Genomic DNA, 16,143 nt, shown 5'->3' on the forward strand with positions numbered 1-16,143 from the left:
TTAAGGCCTGCAAAGGCCCCCGGGCATCTCCTCCATAGTCCTGCACCACATATCACCAGCAGGTAAACTGAGGCCACAGGTGGCAATTCTTCTGCCTTCACTCCCACAGTGCCCCCGACAACTGTCCTCTCTTCCCAGACAGGCCGAGGGAACTGGCCCACAGAGTCACAGGGGCCAGTGGGGGCCTGAGACCCCTATCCGATTCTCAGGTGAGTCAGGCTGGCCCCACTCCCAGAGCCCTCGGTGTAGAAGACTGTGAAGCTCCATCCCCCGACCCCGGGCCCCCCACGCCCTTCTGGGTGAGACCCTGGGCACTGACCTGCTTCTCATTCTCGTCCTCCAGCCTCAGCCGGTCCTCAATGCAGTTCCGGGCCTGCAGGAAGGCCTTCCTCTGGGCACGCTCAGCCAGGATCCTCACGAAGACCCCATACATGTTCACACCGAGGAAGAGCAGAGCGTTGGCACCCAGCTGGAGGGGAGAGAACAATGCAGAGGGCTGCACCAGGGGCCTGCCTTGGCAGAGGCTCCTCCACGCCCTCCAACCACCAGCCCACGAAATGACCACGCCAGCCAGACCCGCGTGCCAAGCCAGCCTCATGTGGCCACAAGCCAGGCCTCATCCCACATCCTTTGAGGGGTCATCTGTGCTATAAGTTTGTCATGTAAAGGAATAGTAGGCAAGGATGCAAGGTGCGTCCCCCCAAATTCACATGGAAGTCCTGACCCCCAATCCCTCAGAGAGGGGCTATACTTGGAGACAGGGTCGTTCAAGAGGTAATCAAGTGAAAGTAAGGCCGTTAGGGCGGCCCTAATCCAACATGAGGGACCTCCCTGGTGGCTCAGTGGTAAAGAATCCACCTTCAATGCAGGAGACATGCGTTCGATTCCTGGGTCAGGAAGATCCCCTGGAGAAGGGAATGGCAACCCACTCCAGTATTCTTGTCTGAGAATCCCATGGAAAGAGGAGTCTGGAGGGCTACTGTACGCGGGGTCACAAAACAGTCAGACACAACTCAGTGACTAAACAATATCAACAACAATCCAACAGGACTGATGTCCCTATAAGAGGAGATGCGGACACAGACACACACGGAGGGACGACCGCGTGAGGACACGGGGAGAAGACGGCCATCGACAAGCCAAGGAGCGGCCTCGGGAAAGACCAGTCTCAAGAACTCTGAGAAGTAACGGCTGCTGTCTAAGCCTCCCAGTCTGGGCACTTCATTACAACAGCCCAAGGACACACTACACCTAGAAGCTTTGAAGGTAAAGACAGAGTGGTTATTCCCATAAAGGCAACATGGAAAGCTCTGGAGAAAAGCGGTGAAGGCGAGCTGATTAAAAACAAAAAGGAAAGAACGGCATTTGGGTACGAAGTGAACTCTTATATGTATGAAGATGAAGAAAATGCACTGTCCAGAGCCTCTGATGGCTTCAGTTCTCATTCCAGGTCAACAGACAAGAAGCCAGAAAGGGACCTGGCCAGGAAGGACCCCTCCAGGGCAGCTTCTGCCCAGACTGGGAGTTAAGGCAGGAAGTCTGAGGACCACAGTGTCTGACTGCTTCCTGCTTTCACCTGCCTAAATGTTAAGTCCAGTCCAGACTGCCCAGGACTGAGCTCGGGGGACTTCATAGGAACCTACGACAGATGAAGGTCACATCGCACAGAGTGGCAGGGCTGGGGAAGGATCAAACCCTATGTCCTCTGCTCAGCCTCCTCAGCTGACCTGTACCTACCTCCTGTGGCCACAGGGCCCAGGGCCAGACAGAGGTGCCCTCCATGGACCAGCAGGACCCCAGCACATCCCCCCGGAGCCCCCAGGCCACTGAGAGAGAAAGGATGCCCACCCACCTCCCTGTGAGGCTGCGGTGTTTATAAAACCACTGCACCCACCCCACCCCCATTACAGCCACTGTAAAAATGGATGATTTTATGTTTGATTAAACTCCAGCATTTCCTGCAGGTTCTGAGTGTCCCTGCTCCTCATGGATTAACCCGAAATATTCCCTACCCAGGACTGAGGTCACACACGACTACACAGGACAACCAAACCCAGTGGCAGATGGGACAGCAGTCCACAGTCAGAGGACACCTGCCAGAGTCCAGGCAGTGATGGGCAAGGTGGCCCGAACAGGGAGAGTCGAGGGACAAGGACGGGGAGACCAGGGAGGTCGCAGTCGGTGGTAACATCCATCTAGAGACATGGGAGCTGCTCACAGGAAGAGATAGGGAGACAGGCCAAGCAACTGGAATCTGCAGGACCCCAGCATGCAATGGTCAGCTCCATAAACCCCCAACAGGGGAGTGAGCTCCCAGCAAGCTCAACAGGGACAACTCCCCCACTTACACTTGGCAGAGGCTGGACACACATTTATACCTCAAAGGACTGTGTGCAAAATACTCTCCTGCAAATCACTTCCTGGATCCTGCCTCTGCCCCCCAGAGAGAGGGATGGCCATCCTGAGACGGGTCTAGGAGAACGGCCGAAAGTCCAGTAAAAATGGTGCCTGCTGTTACCTGGAACACCACATTGTGACCTGACCATCTCCATGTGACCCTGGACAACTCTATATGACCTGACCATCTCCAAGTGACCCTGACCATCTCCCTGTGACCCTTATTATCTCCACATGATCTCATCATCTCTATGTGATCCTGAGTATCTCCATGTGACCTGACCATCTCCGAGTCAGGTCCTGACATCTCCATGACCTCATCATCTCCCTGTGACCCTGCATGTGACCCTGATCACCCTCACTGTGACCCTGAACACCTCCAAATCTGAGTGTCCCCCTAGCTGGAGCATCCATGCTTTAACCAGGTGCAGGACTGGAACACAAATGCTTCTCCAAGGCCAGTGCCAGTTGGTCTCAGGCCTGGTGGCCAGCCCTGGTGCACCCAGGGCAGCTGCACTGGGCCCCCATACCAGACAGTGTTTTCTGTGTCTAAAGGACCATCTGCTGTATTCTGGGATCATGCCAGTCTGTTGATGAAGGCACTTTTCTGGTGGCACCAGGAAGATCAGCATATATGAAACAATACATTGCACATTGGTAGAATCGATACTTGGTCTTCCCAGGTGGCGCTAGTGGTAAAGAAACTGCCTGCCAATGCAGGAGACATAAGAGACATGGGTTTGATCCCTGGGTCGGGAAGATCCCCTGAAGGGGACAACCTTCAGGGTTGCACACGGCACAAGTGCATGGCAACCCACTCCAGTATTCTTGCCTGGAGAATCCCATGGATAGAGGAGCCTGGCGAGCTACAGTCCATAGGGTCGCAAAGAGTCGAACACAACTGAAGTGACTTAGCAGGCAGGCAGGCAGAATCAATATTTAAACACATACTGAGCATGTTTAAAACACCCACAGGTACAGGGCTGGACAGGTTTCTAAAAATTTAAACAACAGTGAGTCTTTGCACAAAACACTCATCTCCCAGTAGACCCTTAATCATTCATGGCTTCTGCACGCCGTCGTAGCCTCAATTTAAGGTTCTGAACATGGAGACGAGATAACACACAGGCTGCCTCTTCTGAGATGCTGTCCAGCCCAGCACCCCTGCAGTGAAGCCCTCAGCTGTCACGGTCAGGTGGAAGACAAAGAGTCCAACTGAGGGGCCAGACACCCAAGGTCAGCTGAGCACAGGGTGCACGAAGCCACAGGTCACACTTGAGCCTGGAAGACAGGGCTTTTCAGGTGGCCTGTGGCAGAAACAGGGGGAAGTGGAGGTCCCCAGTGAAGTCTGGGCGGAGAGGTGAGGGCCAACAGGCAGAAGGGCTGGCAGAGGCTGGGCAATTTGGTCAAGGGAAAAATCAGTAGCAGAGTGGGAGTGGGCTGGGTCACCTTGTCACCCCCTCTACACCCACCTTCCTCACACCTTCCCTTTACTCTGGCCACAGTGATGCCCCAGGGACACCGAGGCCCAGCTGGATGCATACCTGGCTGCCCTGTCAACACCATCTGAGCCACTGACACGAAGAAGAGCCCCATGGCCTGCCCCACAGCTGGAGTCTAGCAGGCAGAGTGGAGCAGAGACAGGGGGTCTCCCCTGCCCTATGCTCTGCATTCACATTCACAAACCTGCCGATCTTCCCCCAGGAAATCAGAAAAGGAGGCTGTCCACATGATGCTAAAGCCCCCAACACACCTGCCTCCCTGCCCCCACTCAATTTCCACTCACTCCACGATCAGGAACCAAGGTGACAGGCACACAACAGTGACATGAGACCTGGGACCTGCCCACAGGGCACAGAGAAGTTTCGAGACTGGCTACCTAATCAGTGACCAGGGAGGAGGGTGACAAGGCAGAGAGAAGCCCAGCAGTCACCTGCTGGCAGGTGTGGCCTGGAGAGGGCACCGGTTCACACTGGCAGCAGTAGAAGTGGTGATGGGGGAGACAGGCTGAGGGTTCTGAGCTTGGGGAAGGGTCCGTGCTGGGGTGAAGGCTGAGTGCCACACAGCCCAGAGCACGCCTCCTGGGACTGACAGGCCCTTGCCACGCCCACCAGCATCCTCGCTCTACAGACACGAGGGCCCTGAGGAAGGGCAGGGCCCCCCGCTGCAGAGGGCAGGGCACACCAGAAGCCCCACCACCCGGCCTCCCTGTAACTGCCCTCACTCCTGGCCTCAGGGCCCCTCCCCCACATACCTGGCCTCAGCATCCAGGCCCCCCAGGACCCCCTGCAGCCCACGCAGCCCTGGATGCCCGAGCCCTGCCAGGAACCCCATCTGCACCTTTCTCGCCCCTGGAAGGCTTGCCCTTTGAGCACTCTTCTTCTCCAGCTGAAACTCCACAGCCCAACAGGACAGTCCCCTGGCCCTCACACTCTAGAAATGCCAGGCTGGTCAAATCCAGCTCCACATACACTGCTGGAGGAAACGCCTGGGCCTGCCCACCCAGCCGTCTCCTAGGAGTGAGTACACAATCCCACTCCGGCAGGCAGCCCGGAGTGCTTCTCCATCCCAATCCTCACGTGTCCCTCCTCCCCCGGGGCCCTCTCTCTGCCCAGCCCAGCCACTCCCCCTGCCCATGCCCCCAGGGTCCCCTCTACCCTCCAGCTGGGACCTGCTGCTCTCAAACTCACGATTACTTCTTTCTCCTAAAAATGAGACTCCTCTTCTCCTGGGCCTGCCCAGTTTTCTCCCCTTTCAGCAAAATTCTTGGAAAGGCCCTGTGGAGTTCCAGCCTCCATCCCTTCTGCAGCTCTCCTGGGTGGTCTGTGACCAGGTCAGGACCACCTTCACATCCTGAACCCAGGCTCAGGTCCCAATGTGCAGCCCACCCTGCTCAGGCCGTGAGCTCCCCTCCATGGGCGCCCTCCCCAGCATCCTCTGGTCCAAGCCTCACATCTGGACCCCTCTCCACCCCAAACTCCACCCCTTAGGGTGTCTCAGCCACACTCCACTTGGGAGCCCATCCCTGTGCCAAAGACCCCCAAATCGACACCTTCAGCTTGGCCCAGCCAGCCGTCCCCCTCCCCTGTCCATGCATGTCTCCTGCTGGGTGTCTGTGCAAGCCTGCTTGAGACAAGCCCTGATGGGACCCCTGGTGGTACCCAGCACTCACTCCAGCAGCCCCTCCCACCTCAGTTGATCCAGGCCCCTGGAAACCTCTCAGGCCACGGCCCTTTTCCACCACCACCAGCAAATCCTACTGGCTCTGTCTCCAGCACAGGGGGCCCTGACCGCCCTCCCTGCCATCTGCTGCTTGGTTGCCAAGCTGCCTCCTAACCCAAGCCTGTGCCCCTCCTGGCCCTCGAGGCTCCCGGATGGTCCTCTGCTCTAAATCCCTAGTCCTGAGTCTCCCTGGGCCCAAAGCTCTCTGTGGCTCATGCCCTACAGCCTGTCCTCTCCATGCACCCCTGGCCTGGCCCACTTTGCTCTGGGCCTCTGTCCTGCATCCCTGGGCAGGAACCCCCTTCCCACACAGTGCCTGGTGCACTCCTGACCTGCAGGGGCTTCACTCAAATGTCACCTTCTCAAAACCACTTATCTGACCCCTAGCTAAAAGTGCACACACTTCCACCTCGGCTTCCAGATTCTCCTGCTGGCCGTTTCTATTTCTTTCCTCCTGTTGCTTTTAGCAGTTACTATCTCCCAATACATTTTATTATTAACTCATTTGTCACCTCCCCTACCTGCTGCTACCTCTCAAGGGGCCTCAGTCTGTCAGGTCAGGTCCGCGACGGATCCGGGAACCTCTCATAATATAGCAGCTGCTCTGGTGTTTGTTGAATGAGTAACTGAGGGCACGTGGGTGGGGAGGTGACCTGGCCCTGGCACACCCCTGGAAAGGGGCGGAGGGAGGTGCAGGGAGACACCTGCGCTGCCACGTGCACTGCCCAGCCTCTCTCCAGGTTGTCTCAGACAAGACCTGATAAGACTGCAGCCCAACTCTCACATCTGTCATCAGACGGGCAGTAGGGAGGGATCCCAGCTTTTCCAAGACCGACAGAGGCACATAAGAGCCAAGGCATCAGTATGTCCCAGTGTCTGGAGTGACATGGCTTCTGGGGCATGCTGAGCTGGTGGGAGCCAGGCATGGCGGGGCGGGGGGGGGGGGGGACACAGTGCACAGACGTGTGCACACACGGACTGGGTCACACACCGACTCTAACCCCAAAGAGGCTCTCACCTCACTGCTCATTTCTGACCCTTGAACAAACTGGACTTCAGGAATGGATCCCACTGCACAGGGTCCTTCAGGGACATGGTGAGGGCCCAGGAACCACTTGTGATTCCTGCAGATAAAGACCTGCTTCACAACAAAGTAGCAGAGCTATTTCCAAATCCTTAGGCTACACCAGTGACTCCCCAAATGTGCTCACTGAGCTTTTCACCCATAGAGCAGGGCGAGAGTGTTTGGAAAAGCAGCCATCTTGCAAAACAAGTTCAAAGAGCACACATTTCAGATCCTTTTGGCCACGGATGATTCAGAAGGCAACACACTCCTTTAACATGAGAGCATTTCTCACATAAGGAAACTAGGCAAAGGCACCAAGAAAAACACACTCTTTCAGAGAAGGTCATCACTCAGCACATCACTCCAGCACGAGGCTCTCAGTGAACACCCTCCACCCTGACCACCAATGCCCACAAGCCAGTTCTCCCAGCAGCAGTGGACCCAGATCAGACACCTCACTCAGATGCTCAGATGCAGCCATAAAGCTGCCAGTGCAGATGTAGGAGGCACCCAGGGTGCAGTCTCCCAGGAGCTTGTCGGGCAGCTGCCAAGAAGGGCGGTAGGGGGATGGTGCATGGGATGACAGGTCACACAGGAGGGCTGACCACGGGGCCAGGGTCCCAGGCCCGGCCTGGGTTTGAGCATCCAGGCCCTTCTGTAGCTGGCCATTCTCCCTTGTCCAGAATGTGGCATCTGACATCCAGCCTGGGCACGTGGTGCCTTCGGCCCCAGACGAGCTGCTGCGTGAGCAACAAGGCCTATCCATCCACTGGAGGAAGCTGTGCTCCTGAAAGTCAGGGCCTACTTCAGCACAGAGAAAGCTGAGCTCCGGTAGAGCTACTCTGTACTTCAGAGTCAAAACACAAAGCCGCCCTCAGATTAGGAATGTGGCCCTGGGGAGCACTTCTCGTCTGAGAGCACAGACGGCAAGAGGGAGCACCCAGCTGTCCGGAGATCCTGAGGCATCACGGGTGGGAGTTCCATCCCCAGGGTCCCTAATCGGGCATCCTATCCCCTTGCACCCAGGTTACTCACTGGGGCAGGCGACCTGTTCCCCTGCACTTTAGTCCCTCAGTGGGCATCCTGGATCCTTCACCTGGACATCTCACCTGGGCATCCCTCACCTGGACACCCCTCAGGAGCATAGCAGGACACCCTGGTTCTGGGCCTACAGCAGCCCCACTGCCCACAGGATCACTATGGACCATGACTCCTGGCCTGCCCCCTCTTAGCTGCACTGCCCATTTCAGCAAGTGCCCCTGACTCCAGACCTACACACACAATGGCCCTCCTCTCCATCCCTGTGAGCAGGCTGTGGGCCCTCAAACCACACACCTTACACCAAGCCTGGCACAAGGCGGGTGCTCGATTCCGGAAGAACAGTGGGTGGCCTCAAACCCAGAGACCCAGACACTGTAGGTCTAGGGTGGGACTTGGGCCTCTGGATGCTACCAATACATACACACGCACACATGAACACACTCACATTCCTGTATAGGAGGACGCATGCACAGGTGTACACACAGGCAACTACATGCCCACACAGATGCACATACATTACACATGTGCACTCACTTGTGCCCACATTCATGCATACATGTATACACACAAGCCCCACCCCCAGAGCTGTGTCCATGCTCTGCACAGCCCCACCCAGAGCACCAGGAGTCAGGAAGCTCTCCCTCGGCTAGAAGCCTAGAAGCCTAGAGTGAACGCCGCCGGCAGCTCAGGTATCAAAGCAGATTCCACCACCCTCCAATCCAGGAAGGCAGGGTCGGGAGCTGCAGGGGAAAGAGCAGGATCTAGGGAGGATGAGGACAGGAGGGACACAGATGCAGCAGTGAGGGGCAGCTTGCACTGGGGCAGGGAAGGCAGTGAGTGTCATTCTCACGCCACGCCCCACACATGGATGTGTGCACAAGGAAGCCCAGTCTGCTCTGCCGAGACTCACACAGAGCAGACAGAGGGGAGAGTGCCCCAGATGGTTCGGGATCCTGGTCCTTGTCACCCCATGGCTCTCAGGCCTACATGCATGGCCCCCCTCACTCAGCCTCCCCATCTGGGTGCAGGCTGGGGCCTGGTCTCATTCCAAGGGCTGGCCTCTGAGGTCGTGGGGATGGAGGGCCCCAGACCCCATTTTCCTCGGGGAAAACACATCTACCCAGGAAATGGGAAAAATAATCAGGGCAGTGAATAAGAATGCGCCTGTATGTGAGTCTGCATATGGGTGCACGCATTCCTGTGTGAGTGTGCAAGGGTGTGTGTCTGTGTGTGTGTGAGTGCTTGTGTGTGAATGCATGACAGGAGACAGCTTCCACCTCACTGAGCACCAGCCCCACACTATGGGGATGGCACAGTCCTCGGGGGCCACCTGTGCCTACACAACCACAGGCATGACCTCGGAGGAAAGGGAGGCACAGGGTAAGGGCCCTGCCCTCAGCTACACAGCTTAGAGCGGAGCCCCTGCAGTGCAGGAAGTTCCCACCCCACCCACTCTGCAAGCCCACCCACCATCTGAGTCAGGAAATGGCCCAAGGATATTTCTGGGCTCTAAGTTTGCAACACAGAGCAGTTGGCCCATCAACTTGGCCCTCTGGACATCAGAGATATGAGGGGAGAAGGGCAGCACCCCAGAACCACTGGGAGGGAGCCCGTGGAAAGGGCAGTGGGTGGGGACGTTTCCCCATAGGACCCACTTGAGGAAGGCCTCAAAACATTTGTGTGGCCCAAACCCCAGGGCCTCCCCCGCACCTGCCCTTTCCTCCACACCCGCCTCCCCGGCCCCAAGGTGACCAGCTCGTTCCCTCAGCCAGCTGCCTGCAGCCCCAGAACCCAGCAGCCTCTTGGCCTCATCTGTCCGGGGCCTTGGTGTGCACTGTCCCCAGGAGGCAGCCCTGAGCCCTCCCTCTGCCTTGTCCCCTTTATTCTTCTCTGAAGGTCACACACACTTCCCCCAGCACAGACTGCAGTTCCAGTAGTTGATCGGGGTCCCCGAAGACTAACTTCTTGGAGGGCAGGAGGTCCTGTCCCCTGGCTCGGCATCTGGCACCCAAATGTGGACCCAGAACCATCCAGAGAAGGCGTCACAGCCCAAGCAGCTCCAGAGGCTTCACAGTCGTGTCTGCTCCAGTGGTCCTTGGCCTCTCCGCTAAGTCCACCCGGGGGGGCCAGACTCCAGCACATGGATAGTCTGGGGATCCATGGCAGTAGAGGAAAGCCTGGGATCCCCAGGACTGACTGGAGGGGGAGCAGGTGGGAACCCTCACCCTGATGCAGGATGGTCCCCCCACCCAGGCCCTACCTCCCTAGTTTCTGCTGCGCTGGTGTCGGCAACTCTAGGTGCTTCTTACTGTGGGAGCTGGCTGCCGAGCGAGAGGATGACACAGCTGTGATGGAAAAAGACCAGGTTTAGGGAGGGAACCACCCGTCAGACAAGAGGGCTGGGAGCCCAGGTTCCAAGGACTCAGGAGTTTCCAATTGGATGCCCACGGACATGAACCTGCAGGCCTGGAAGAGGCACTGGAAACTGCCTAGGCTGTAAGGTGCAGGGGATGGGAAGCCAGTGCTGTGCCCTGCCCAGCAACTGGAGGCCTGGGGAGTCGGGGGGAGTGTCCAGCCCAGGACAAGCCTACGCCAGGGGAGCTGCCTCCTCCCTTCCTGCTCTGCTCAGCCAAAGCAGGTGAACAAACAAGTGACAGAATCTAGTCAGGGTAGGGGAAGGAGAGGGAGGTCCTGGTGGGGATGGTCAGGAGGCTGGTTAGGGGAGCAGGAAGAGGGGCCCCACCTGGGAAAGAGTCCAGCCAGAGGAGAAGGGACACCGCTGGGGTGAGGGGCCAGCTGTGGGGCAGGGCTGCAGAGGCAGTCAGGAGAGGGTCCGGTGGAGGGAATGGGGAGAGTCTGCAGAGAACCAGATGGGAAGAGGGATTCCCTGGTGGCTCAGTGGTAAAGAATCCACCTGCCAATGCAGGAGACATGAGTTCGATCCTGGGTTGGGAAGATCCCCTGGAGAAGAAAATGGCAGCCCACTCCAGTATTCTTGCCTGGGAAATCCCATGGACAGAGGAGCCTAGTGGGCTACAGTCCATGGGGTCACAAAGAGTAAGACACAACTTAGTGACTAAACAAAGAGGGGAAGAGGGCCAGCCAGTGGGGCAGGGGAGAATGGGGGTGGTGCGGGGCTGAGGAGGGCCTAGGCTGAGGGAGGGACACAGGTCCTGACAGATGCCCCAGAGGCCTGCCTTGAAGGAGGAGTAGGAGACACAGGGGCGAGAGGCATGGGTTGCCAAAGCCCGTGTGGCAGCCAGCACCGCCAGCACACACGGAGGTTCTGAGACCGGTCACGTGGCTCCACCTGCCAGCACTCTGAGCTCCTCAAGAGCTCAGACCACACTACAAGGGTGGGGGGTTGGGGACGGAAATCTAGCCAGCTCCCACTTCCCCAGGACAGCCATGATTTCTGTTACTGTTCCGTGGTTCAGGCACTAAACATATTTCCTTTACACTGACAGGAGACCATACTGCACTGCAAATTGCACACTGCAGTGGACCCTCACGGTCCCCCTTCTGAAAAATACAGCAGCCCTGCCCCACCTGATTGAGAGCTGTGAGCAGAGGGGCTGCACAAGGAGGAAGCTGGGGCTCTACCTCCTGCACCTGCCACAAGCAAGGCACCTGGTGGGTAGAGCAGGCACCATGAGCCAGCGACCCTTCTCCAGAGACACCCATCCTCTCCCACCATCACTCCCTGGCAACGACCTTCGGCAGTGACCTTCACAAGTACTCCCCTGACTCTACTTCCCCGCCCGGTACCTGAGCACAGTCACCTCCAGTATGTAAGTCAGCAAGGGACAAGTCTGGCGTTGCCAGCTTCCCTCCTCCCCCCAACCTCAAAACCCCAGGACTCTGCAGCCTGCCCACCGCTGCTGGCTCTGAGCAGGCCTCTGGTGTTCTTGCATGGGATGCCTTCAGTACTGACATGTCACCCAGTTAAATAAAAGTAACTGTACTAAGGTACAATCATTGGGCCTTGAAAGCAAGGGAGACAGAAGGGACCCCGTTCGGTCCATATTTATGGGGCCCGGTGTTGGTCTGGGGCCAGCGGGGAGTAAGGCCGTTTCCCTTAAACTTTTTCTGCCCCAATGGAAAGCAGTAGCAGGCACACCTTCCCGGGAAAGGGAAGTGTGAGCAAAGGGAGTCTCCCAAATTTCAGCTGTGCAGTCACATGTCTGGCTTTCTACATGTTCTCCTCTGCCTTCCAGCCTCTGGGCTGGCCTGGGCCCTACAGAGCCCCAAAGCACACCAGGCCAACACAGGACTGCTGCAGGAAACCCCTGGAGCCCCTCCGTGGAGGGCCAGAGGAGCCCACACTTTAACCCAGGTCTCAGGCCCCAGCACAGGCTTTCTCCAGCAAGCATACAACACGCTGCATATCTGCAGGAAAGACGGCACCCCGGCACAGACTGTCTCATCCATCCAGTCCTTCTGCCTCCTTTTGGCCTCTACCCTCTGTCCTGCAGGGCTTCTGCCTGTCCTGGGTTCCATCCTGTGGGAATGGCACTGTCAGCAGGTGAGTGCTCTGTAGGAGGGCAGGGAGGGGTAAGCATGACTAGCAACCAACACACTTCGGAAATGTGGGTGCCATCTTCTCCACTGGTCTCAAGTACCAAGTTGCAGAGCTCACTAAGGACAGATTTCACAGACTTCCAGAATTTTCTCATCGGAAGGGAGAATCCCGGGGGCACCATGCGGTCCAATCACGGCATGTTTCTCCACATCCATCTCCATTTGTCAGTCAATACCACCACCACCTGTACAGACGGGTGGACTTGAATACCAACACTCTAAAGAAGCCACAACAATTCGGAAGTGGCACAAGATTCTGAATATGTGTTTTTCCGATGTGAACTTTTTTCACTTTCACCACAGCCCTGAAGGTGAGCTGTGATACCCCATTAGACAGGACAGGAAACTGAGGCTCAGTGAGGGGAGGGTCTGCCTAACCCTGGGAGTCACAGCCATTAGCCAACTGAAACCCAGGTGTCTGCTCCCTAAGAATTCACCTAAGTCCAGGATAGGCTCCCTTCCTCCCTAGAATACAGGAGTTCATCTTATCCTGAGGGAGGGGTGGAGTTCTGAATGCCTGGGGCACCTTTACAGACTCTCCCTGCCCCCCCATCCCTTAATCTTTTAATTCTCTAAAAGGAATGTCTACAGGCTACCTAGAACTTTGGTTATTATAAAAGGAGACAATAGTACAGCCTTTCTCTGAAGCGGTAGCCTGAATCCCTGAGGGCACCAGAACTCAACAGGGGCCTGTCCAGGTAGCTTAGGGCCTCTCTCACCTGAAGCTGACCTGGCCACTGAGCCACCCTCCCTGTCTGGATAGAGAGGCGATCCTTGCTAGGGGGAGCTGGCTGGAAGGAGGGGAGAGCAAACACAACATATAGTAGGGCTGTGGGGGGAAAGATACAGGAGTGCCCCCTGAGAAGGTCAAACAAGCCCCAGTCAAAGCCTAAGGATGCTAGGTGGGAGGCTGGCTGGAGAATGGAGCCCTCCCCTCTCCATTCCCTCCTTCCTCTCCCTGGGGGCAATCAGCCCCCTGGCCCTTTCCCCTTTTTTTTCTGCCATTATCTCTGCCTCCTCGCAGTCTCTGGCCTTCACTCCGATTTCTCCTCCTCTGTTCCCCCCACCCCACCAGCCCCTCTCAGCCCACTCCCTTCCACATACTCCCTCCTCCTCCCCTCCCAGCCCCCACCACACCCTGGCCTCTCTGGGCCCTGAAATGTGTGTCACTTCTGGGTGTCCCATGGCCCCTCTGACCCTGTGCATTCCGGGCATCACCTTCTGGGGGCACCTCCCTCGGTCCTTGGGTGGAGGGGCCTTGGTGGGGCCCTGGTACCAGCTGTCTGACTCTCATCACTCCCCCCACCCCCAGTTGTTCTTCCCAAAGCCAGCTCCGCCCAGCTGCCCTTCCTCACCCCTGTCTCCTCACCTCCCCCCTTTTTCTCTTTAGATGGGCTCCCCCAACCCATCAGATTCCCACCACCCTCCTGCCAAAATGCGGCCAGAGGGAGAAACAAAACCCTCCCTCTGGGCCCTCTGAGACTAGGTGGGATGGGCTGGGCTGCACGGAAAAGCACCAGGCTGGAAGACCTCTGCCTCAGACCGCTGGGGTCCTTGGGCTGGGGAGGAGCCCCTAGGAAGCAGTCAGCATGGGGTCCTCACCACAATCTTGCCGCTGGGGAAAGACAGTGACAAAGTTCAGGCTCTGCGAGCCTGGATCCCGGCTGAGGCAGAGCAGGTCGAGAGGGACCAGAGAGAGAGCCCTGTGCGACCTTGGCAAACCCTGTCCTTCAGGACCCCAAACGGATCCACAAATGGGATCCAGGGCGGCTGGAGGGGGCCAAAGTCCTTACCCGCTTCCCACATCCCCCATGACGGCAGGGTTGGGAGGGGGACCCTGCGAGCCCAGCACGCGCTCCGCGCTCCAGGCGCAAGCGAGAGGAGCCCAAGGCTGAGCGCACAGCCCGAAGCAATCCTGCTTGCCGAGGCCCGCTCCTCGCGCCTACTTTTTCTCCATCCTGTGGGGATGGGTGCAGCCAGACAGCATCGGACCAGAGCTCTGGCCTCACCGGCCGCTCACCAGCTGTGTGACCTTGGGCCAATCCTTGCCCTCTCCACGCCCGCTAGTTTCGGGTCTCCACACTCCACACCCAGGAGCGCTTGTGGACTGTAACTCGGCAAAGAGTCCGGCCCCAGGGTGCCAGCCCTCAATGTGTCCCCAATTCCCTGAGTGACCTTGAACGTCCCCCTTCCAATTCGGGGCCTCAGTTTCTCCACCTGCCCAGTCAGTAGATGCGCATCCTTCTCCCCGCGTTCCCAGTCCCTCCCGAGAGCAGGTGTGTCCCAGACCGGATCGAGGGCGCGCGGTGACACTTACCGTTCTCCAGAGACGTGGGCGCTTGGCGGGGACCAAGGTAGCCGTCACCAGCAAATGCGAGGCGGCCACCACGAGCCCGAAGCCTATGGCCAGCAGGCTGCGCACGGGCAGCAGGGCATAGGACACGAAGGTGACCAAAAGGAGCTGCCAGACTCCCTGATCGGCTGTCGCCGGCACCGCTGCCGCCCCGGTGTGGGCACCGGCGGGGCCGCCGAGCGCGAAGGGACAGCACAGCAGCGCGAAGGTGAGGCTGAAGAGCAGCGCGAGCTGGCCGACCTGCTGCAGCTGGGGCACCTGCAGCGAGCGGACGTTGGTGACCACGAGCAGCGCCAGGAAGAGCACGCAGTGCACGGGGTGCGAGCCCTTGGCCAGGCCGGGCGCGGGCCCCGGCGCGCCCAGCAGCTCGGCCAGGGCCAGCGCGCCCGCCAGCAGGCTGAGCACCGCCAGCGCCTTCAGCGTCGCCGCCTGCTCCAGCCGCAGCGTGTAGCCGCGGAACAGCGTCTCCAGCTCGGGGCACGCGAACTCCTCATCGCACGCCCGCAGCCCGCGCCGGCCGCCCGGCCCCGCCGCCCGCTCGGCGCCCCCAGACTCGCCCGCGCCGCCTCCGCCTCCGCCGCCGCCTCGGCCGCGCGGCGCCCCCGCCATCCCAGCGCCATGCAGCGGGCGCGCCCCTCGCCGGCCGGGGCGCCGGGCGGGCGGGCGGGCGGCGAGGCGCCGGGGCGCGGCGGGCCGAGTTGGGGCGCCGGCTGCCCCGCGCGCGCGCCCCGAGCGCGTCCCCTCCCGCCCGCCGCGCCTGCGCACTGGCGCCGCCCGCGCCCCGGCCGCGGTCCTCCCGCGACCGCGCTGCGACAGCCGAGCTCGGAGCCGCGGGTCTGGGCGCGCGAGGCCCACGCGCGTGCGCGAGGCCCGCACCCCAACTCCACAATCTTTATACCCCGCCGCCGGAGGCGTCGCGTGATCTCGGGCGCCCAGCCTGCCCCTCCCGGCCTCAGTTTCCCCACTGGTGCGCAACGCCACGCTCTATGCTGTCTGCTGGGGCGTTAAAAGTGCTGAAATTCTGCACCGTTCCCCCGGAGGGGGGCAGCTTACCTTGTCAAATGTAACCCCCCAATAAAAGCGGGTCACTCTAATCTAGAGGAACCCAAAATGGGCCCCACGCTTGACCGCCGACCGATACCCAGGGCCCTCCGAGCTGAAGGAATGCCCTAAGACCCCGGGGACAGGGAGGAAGGTGGTGGCCCGCGACGTCTCCCTTCCCCCAGCCTCTCTGCACCCAGAACTCGCCACACGGCAGGCTGTGAGCAAGTCCTGTCCTGGTTCCTACAACACCCCCCCTCCCGACCCCCTACTCTCCACCCCCGCCGTCAGCGGGTGCAGAGGTGGAAGCAATGACCAGATGGTGAGATCGGAGGAGCAGCAACCCCAGCCGAAGTTCGGCCCACATGTAGTGTGGCCAGTGCCACCTGAGTGCTGGAGGAGCCAGGTTAGAGTCACAGCCATGGAGTCTAGGGAAGCTGGT

The 16,143-nt window shown here is 59.1% G+C and overlaps 1 protein-coding gene and 1 long non-coding RNA gene across 7 annotated transcripts in view; one reads left to right on the forward strand and one right to left on the reverse strand.

Moving 5' to 3' along the window:
• ADCY1 (adenylate cyclase 1) overlaps positions 1–15,269 on the reverse strand; it is a 99,311-nt gene extending 84,042 nt beyond the window's left edge. For 2 of the 6 annotated variants that reach the window (XM_081531083.1, XM_081531084.1), the window contains exons 1-3: positions 10,470–10,727; positions 9,987–10,071; positions 320–469 (exon numbers count right to left, since the gene is read on the reverse strand). In XM_081531083.1, the coding sequence (XP_081387209.1) occupies positions 320–433 (114 nt within the window). In that variant the 5' untranslated portion in view covers positions 434–469; positions 9,987–10,071; positions 10,470–10,727. Of the gene's footprint in view, positions 1–319; positions 470–9,986; positions 10,072–10,469; positions 10,739–14,624 lie in introns of those variants that run through there. The other 4 variants (XM_081531081.1, XM_081531080.1, XR_014065975.1 and 1 more) reach the window with 3 other exon arrangements.
• On the forward strand, positions 10,856–11,701 carry LOC145522368 (uncharacterized). Its single transcript, XR_014066003.1, has 2 exons — positions 10,856–11,021; positions 11,194–11,701. It is a non-coding gene; the product is annotated as an uncharacterized LOC145522368 (long non-coding RNA).
• Positions 15,270–16,143: the final 874 nt, after the last annotated feature.

This window comes from Giraffa tippelskirchi, chromosome 10 (assembly GCF_054371585.1).
Source record: "Giraffa tippelskirchi isolate mGirTip1 chromosome 10, T2T-mGirTip1v1.2.pri, whole genome shotgun sequence".
NCBI classification, from domain to species: Eukaryota; Metazoa; Chordata; class Mammalia; order Artiodactyla; family Giraffidae; genus Giraffa; species Giraffa tippelskirchi.